Source organism: Rutidosis leptorrhynchoides, chromosome 3 (assembly GCF_046630445.1).
Source record: "Rutidosis leptorrhynchoides isolate AG116_Rl617_1_P2 chromosome 3, CSIRO_AGI_Rlap_v1, whole genome shotgun sequence".
Lineage (NCBI taxonomy): Eukaryota > Viridiplantae > Streptophyta > Magnoliopsida > Asterales > Asteraceae > Rutidosis > Rutidosis leptorrhynchoides.
The window spans coordinates 59,469,552-59,476,915 of NC_092335.1; the positions used below are offsets into that span (position 1 = coordinate 59,469,552).

The 7,364-nt window shown below is 34.1% G+C and overlaps 1 protein-coding gene across 2 annotated transcripts; it reads right to left on the bottom strand.

The window, feature by feature from the left end:
- Positions 1–3,365: 3,365 nt before the first annotated feature.
- On the bottom strand, positions 3,366–7,039 carry LOC139896182 (protein CNGC15b-like). Of its 2 annotated transcripts, XM_071878776.1 has the most exons (7): positions 6,774–7,039; positions 5,968–6,502; positions 5,519–5,731; positions 5,152–5,444; positions 4,947–5,058; positions 4,615–4,851; positions 3,366–4,433 (listed from the first exon to the last, which is right to left on the bottom strand). In XM_071878776.1, exons 1-7 carry the CDS (start codon positions 6,800–6,802, stop codon positions 3,738–3,740), a joined length of 2,115 nt encoding a protein of 704 aa, XP_071734877.1. In that variant the 5' UTR covers positions 6,803–7,039; the 3' UTR covers positions 3,366–3,737. The 2 variants fall into 2 exon arrangements, with proteins under 2 accessions (XP_071734877.1, XP_071734876.1); XM_071878775.1 differs by lacking the exon at positions 6,774–7,039 and having other exon boundaries at positions 5,968–6,619.
- Positions 7,040–7,364: the final 325 nt, after the last annotated feature.

The following is a 7,364-nucleotide window of genomic DNA, read 5'->3' on the forward strand; positions in this document are numbered from 1 at the left end:
ACGGCGCCGTCAATGACGATTTTGTTGGGTCGCTACAGCATAGCACAGATGAAAGAAGAGTATATCAAAAGTGACCAAACAAAACACATACCTCCTAGATTCTTCTCATACACTCAAAATCTCATTAAGGGCAACCAGATTGAAATGAGATATGTTCAATCCAGCAAAAACTCTGCTGATCTTTTCACGAAAACACTTCCAACTGCTATTTTCAGAACACACATTCACAATATTGGCATGAGGCATGTTCAAAAGATGTAACAGCTGAGGCGATGCCTACTTGAGGGGGAGTCAACTCTATACTGCAATCTTTTTCCCTTAGCTAAAGTTTTTTCCCACTGAGTTTTCTTTAGCAAGGTTTTTAACGATGTAGTAACTTACCGTTGATCTCCAACAAAACAAAATTACTATCCAAGGGGGAGTGTTACGAAAATTACATGCAATGTATAGACAATTTTGTTGAACAAATATAGTCAAATATGGATGCTATATATATTAATATTCAAATATTGTACAGTGAAAATTATGTAGTATATATATGTGTGTGTGGTACAGAGATAAGATTTATAATATAATTCTCACATATACTTCTTGATATAATATACATATTTCATATTTACTCTTTTCTTTAATTAGTATTCTATAGCCAAAAATCAGACCACTAAAGGTAGTTATAAGCCTACTGAATTATAAAATTTTGAACCATTTTACCCTTATCGTAGTTTGATTAGATCACACCATTTTGTTTAGATATTTTTATATCATTTTACTAAGCGTTTGCATCCTTTAAAATACGAGTATCTCTCAACAAGTAGCTTCTGGTTATCCAATATCAATATGTATCTTCAACCTTTCGCTTTTAGACAAACCTAATCAAAAACTCAAACTAATAAAATCTTTCAAATCATCAATTACCCATACCTCTTTTAAAATTGTAAAAAGATAATAGAAACAAGTACTAAAACATTTTAATTTCCACTGCCTCATTCAATTACAACGTCATATAAACATATTTGAACATAACCATAAGAAAGAAAGAAAACATTGAAGCAGTATGAACTCTATGACTGAAGAGGGGTAAACAACTTCTGTGCTTCACTCAAATAAGGGGCTCCATTACGAGATTCGGGATGATTAGATGAAAGATCCATTGAAGGTTTCAGTGATTTTAGAAGGTTTCGAACAAATAAGAGCAAAAATCAATGGAACTACGTTACCAACATAAACACGAACAACAAATACTCGATGATTTATTGTAAATCAATGAAACTTAAAGAACGATTTAATCAATGATGTGGATTTGATTATAATTTCAAAGTAAGATTCAATTATGCTGGAAGATTAAAGCTCCAAATTGAGTGTACAGGTAAGGTTTTCACGTAATTGATTTTTTGAAAGAAGTGAAAGGATCATCATGAATATCCACGGGCATAAAGCGGTGTACAAGGTAGCGTAGGGTTTTTTTTAAAGAGAATTAATAAAAAGGCGTAATATAAATTGGAGAAAGAGTAGTCCAAATATGTAAATCGGTGGTGTATGGTAAAAATCTAGCAGTGTACGGATCAGCTCCCTTAGAATAATGATAAAAGTTTAACTTCCTAGATAAATATAGGGATATAATTGTAAGTTTATAGCACAAAAGTGTGTATGGATCAATAAGTGGCGTATGACTCGTATGAGTATCACCTCCCTTCTTAAAATAACAAGTCACAATAATGGACTTTGTTTATATAAAATTCCATTTTTTTCATAATTTCTAAGTTGAATCTCAGTTTTTTTTTTTTAATTAAACAAATTTTGATTATTTGAATAGTGTTGTGTATGATGAGTAATTATGGAGTAAATTATGATGGCATGTCAATATTATGAGGAAAATCAAATATTTGCTATAGTAATGTTATTGGGGAGTATTAAAAGGTTGTAAGTAATAAGGTAAATTATGATTACAAACGCCTTGTAACAGGCATTGTCGTTAGTATTATAAAGAAAAGGAGAAAAAAATTCTTGAAAATTTGTTATCAAAGCTATTAACATTTTACGAAAAAAACAAATATCATTATATTAAATTAATTGCTCATATAAGTTAGAATCCAAATGTTCCCATTAACTCACTAAGCAATTCTGATGAATATTTGAGGGGGGTTCACGGCGCCAGCCTCTTCAATTCCATAGACAACGTCAAGTGATGGGTCAAGTAAAGAGGCATCAACGAGGTTGGTAAAAGTGGTTTAATAGTTTTTGGGTTTTCGGATCTAATGTTTTTATATTTGTAAATTTTCTTTGGTGACTTTTACATTTTATATTTGTGGGTATTGTTTAGTAAAGGATGGGGAGTATTTAGTGACGATTTAGTGAAAAAAGATTATGACGATGTAAATAAAGGAATTTTAGTGAAGGGAGTGAACATAGGGATTCGTTACCTAGCAACACAATTGGCCAAGATTAGTCAACATATTTGATGATTTTAACTTGTGGTCCCTATACCCTTAAAACGATGTCAACTATGCCTGTGTGTTTTAATATGTCCACGTAACACATAGTATAGTGGCATGTCACAAAGCCCAATATATTTTTTTTTTGGAAAATTGTAGTAACAGCATAAGCAATATAGATAATATGATGTATACGAGCGAGAAGAGCTCGTGTATTTCTGTGAGAAATGATTACGCTCTATACATAAAAGCTATAAAAAATTAATAAATCTATGACGTTAGAAAATAACCTGAATACCTCTACTGATGAAGAGTAGAATGGGAGTATTTCGGTCACTTCACGACAGATAAGCAATGTCGGTTTGCATACTATCACTCTTATCTTTATTTTGGCAAACCATCTAAGCAAGTGTTTGACCATTAACATGTTGCGCGCCTTAGGTCATGGATGACTAAGGATGAGCTTGTGGACTCTAACTTGTATCATCAATTTTTTGTAATGGTGAAAGTGGGCAACAATGTAAGTTATATTAATCAAACTTGTAGTTAACTTTAAATAATATTATATGGTTAATCTTATATTATATGAATGATCATATTCAATTTGACATGAAAATATGTTTTCTAAAACCTATAATCACCAACAAAGACAAGTGATCAAAAAAGGTGCACAATGTGAAGGAAGACCAGTGTCATGATCAAATATCACCACTTGAGTAACACTACAATTTAGCACATCTTGTCTCAATTTTGAACCTGCTGATTTCAACCCCTTCAATGAAACTGCTTGATTAAACAAATACAAAGATGGCAACGTTGAAACTGTATAACATAGAAAAAATAATGTTCATTTGTGCCAAACTATTTTTAGCGATATAATTAACTAATTTCGTTATTAAATACATACAGTATATTGTTAGAATCACATCGATGTTACATGAATTAATCAATAATTCAATATACACGAGTACCACACGTCTATTTACAATTCAAATACGCAAATCTGCTTCTGAACTACAGAGTATTTCATATCCTCGCCTACTGTATACGAAGTAGTACATATACGATTTTACACACAAACTTTCCTATAGTAATTTCTTATTATTCATTGATAATTAGTACTAAAATAATGCTATGATTTTTGATCATATTCAATCACTTCAAAATCCTTATGACTATTTGTTTTCTGAAGTATTTCACATAAATTACTGGCTACTAAAACTAAAGATGTTTACGTCATTCTTAATAAAGAATTTAACTAATTAAATCTCAGCCCAATTTTAATTTTCTTAAAATCATCAGAAATCATTCTTCATCTACAGAAAAATCAGGTTCTGCTGGCTTCTGTAATGAGCTAACACTACTCGATTTCGACCCAGAGTGCAACTTTCCAGCCCGTCTGGTACTCGCACTACGCGCACCAAATCCAGGCTCGGGTCCAACCTTTTGACCAATATGCATAGGCGGGCTAGCTTCCGGCTCGTAATCAACACTTCCAAAACTCTCCAAAGCAATAAGTTTACTCCTACTTTTCCTTCGTTTATACCTACGCCATGCAGCTTGCACGAAACAAGCTGCCCAAGTCCGCCACTGATGGCTATAAAACCGGAACTTATGCCTCAACTGTTTACTATGCAATCTCCGATACTGTGACGCCACAAACTTCAAATCCTCAGCTATAAGTGCAAAAGCTTCAACTTCAGAAATCGCCTTCACGGTTCGAGTAGATGACGGAATCACGATGCTCGGCCGTGGGTCCAGAGCCCACGTCAGAAGCTCTTCACCACAAAAATCGCCCGGACCAATCCGACACGAGTTGAAAAAACCTGTTCGGCCGCCGTTTGTGGTGTACGAATCTAGGTTTCCTCGGATTATAAATAGCATTTCGTTGACCGGATCACCTTCACGAACCAAGCAAGTGCCTTGTGTACATAATGACGGTTTCAGCCGCTCACATATCGCGTCGAGCATCCTTTCGTCCATTTGATCAAACAGTGGAACCTAAATCACCAAATGTGTTACTATGTCATTTATGCATGCTATGTGTTTGATAAAATGACTCAATGAAAAGTTGAGTTTCGTGTTATAGTGTTCTGGTTTGTAGTAATAATTGTATGAATATGATGAGATTCATGAATTTAAAAATTGACATAGCTAGTGGTAGTGGTGAAATAAAACTTACTCGTCGAACTAGATCATAGCAAAGGTGTCGTTTAATATCTCGTCGAAGGTCTAAAGGAAGATCTTTAAGGAGAGATTCTTCGTTGACGCCTCGAGTAGCTACCCATTTGTACTGATCGTATCTGCGAACAGACTGCCTGAGTTCTGGCGGCAGCTGCCTGTGACGCATCCATTGTTCTGTATCCGTTCTCCTGATCCTCCACTCTTCTAATCGAATGGTTGTCGATTGAAGATACGTCTAAATTTAAGATTTATATCGTCAGTTCATTCATACTTCAGATATCAATTTCAGTTTTCAACCAACTAAAAGTTAATAACCGATGCTACGCTTACCTGCATATTTCCAATCAACAACGCGAAGAGCACTAGCCCGACGGTGGCTATTATGATTGCAAAAATAATTTCACCAACATAAGTACTTGTCGAAAGCCCCTGCCCCAAAGAGCTTCACGTGTTAACGAAACAGAAACACGGGTGAGTTTACGGCTTACATACACCATATACGTTGAGCAAAAAATGATATCAAACCGAAAAATACCTGAGATTCTGCAAGCCAAACCAAAGACAATAAAAGTACTTGTTAAAGAATGAAGCTGAAGTAACGTCCGATGTAATAGCTTCACCATAGATACCAAATTGGTAAAACCCGTTTGTCGGGACACATATATTTGAGACGTTACTCGATTGAAACCAGTTTTGCCTATTAACGTCGCCAAAACTTCCACAGTCGAAAAACGTATCCTTGCAAATTTTATCCTCCATAAGGCATACGCTTTTCCAGCAGGATTCTTGTCTCTCTATTGATAAAAGATACCAGCAAGCTCCTAAAACCTGCATTAACAATCATATTAGAAAGTAATTATTGATGTAAATTTATATTCAGTTAAAATGGTTCAAGTCATTACATGGCTTGCTAACATGTAAAGCATCAGATTATACGCAGCTCCAGCCCATGCTGTCTCGGTTACAACACCTGTAGCCCCCACGATTTGTGACGTTAATGGGTATATAAGATAGAGTCTGGGAAGGTATTGGAAGATTATAATGAACCGAAGTACGTTCTTCGTGTTAGCCATGGTTGAACCACTTAAGTTTGGTATGATTAGCCAGATTAGTACCTGCACGAATCACCAAGCATGAACGATTAGCATCCATGTTTATAAAGAATTTAGAATTTTCATAAGGACAACATTCAGGTTGTCGTTAATGTGCATAAAATTCTTGTACAAGCGAATAACTGTCAATAATAACCGTCATGTAATACCCATTTATGCACATTAACGACAACCTTAAGGACTGTCGTTAAAAAAGTTATTTTTTTATACATAAAACATAAGCTAGAAATCGAGTATACCTGAGGAAGAGGCAGGGCGGCAATTAAATCGATCCAAAGACTACCTCTAATGTATCTTTTAGCAATCTTGGAAGAATCAATAACTAACTCACCTCTTCCAAAAACTCGGGAAGAAGGTGCCACGTAGGCGGTACGAAACTTAACGTATATCTGAATCATGTAAAAAACATCGGCAATCGATCTCATAACGGTGAGGGTGATCTCAAGGTTGAATCCAATATTAATGCAGACGTTTTTAGTTCGAACAGATGGTAAGTAAAAGAACAAAGGGTCTAGAAACAAAGAAATTAAACAAGCAATCAAGAAAATATTGTTCCATTTTCGAATTGTTTTCCCTCGAGGATCCAAGATTCTTCTCTTCTCTCTTTCGTAATCTTCTGAAAAAACTCGAGAGAGAACTTTTGATTTCAATGAACGCCCGTTTTCTTGCGTTTTTTGTTCGTGTACTTGCTTGCCATCAAGATTGTATTTGACTTTAAACAAGTTATCTTTGTTCATAGATGGGAGTTTTAATAGCCCATCACCATCTTGAAATCTAAAGAATTCATTAAACATTAGGGAACACATTAGAATTCACATACACCCAAGTTATATGTTTGATCACAAAACAAAAAATATGAAAACCAAAACAGTTATTTTAGGAAAAAGTTCAGTACAAGAAGCTATATAAAAAGTTGATTAAGTGAAAGCAATTATGGACCAAGTTAATTCTGTAATTGACTCACAATTAATCATACACATGAAACAGCAACCACTAATTAAACAACTGAAACTGATATTAATTCAAATTTGAATGAGGTACATACCTTACAGATCTTGAATTGGCAATTGACATAGTGATACAGTAAAATATAACTATTCAAATATATATGAATTGGATTAATGTTAAAGAGCTTAAATATGGTTATATAACAAGAAACATATATGGGTTCAAGGTTATGAAAGTGGAAAATTGAAAAGGGTGCATGAATCACCGGAAAATTGACCGGTGATGAGCTGCAGACCGCTAATGAAGAAGATCCATTAATGATGTTGATTCAAAAATTATCAAGAATCATGTGAATTGTCAAGTGAATAAACATAATAATATAAGTTTAAATATATATCAACTTGATTAAGCCTTATAAACAAGGAAGTCATGGTCAAACATGTGACCAATTCCTTGAAAAGGAAAGCTAAATTATTTATAAAATCTATTTTCTTGTCAATATCTCAGCTCAACGTAAAGTAGAAACATAACCATATTGCCCAGTCAAAACATCAAAATTCATTGAATTAAAGTTAAAACTCTGACAAAAAATGACATAAACAGAAGGGAAAGTGTATAAAAATAGAAGCTTTAATAAAATAAAATAAAAAATGAAAGCTATCCGTGATCTTAACTGTAAAATTTAATC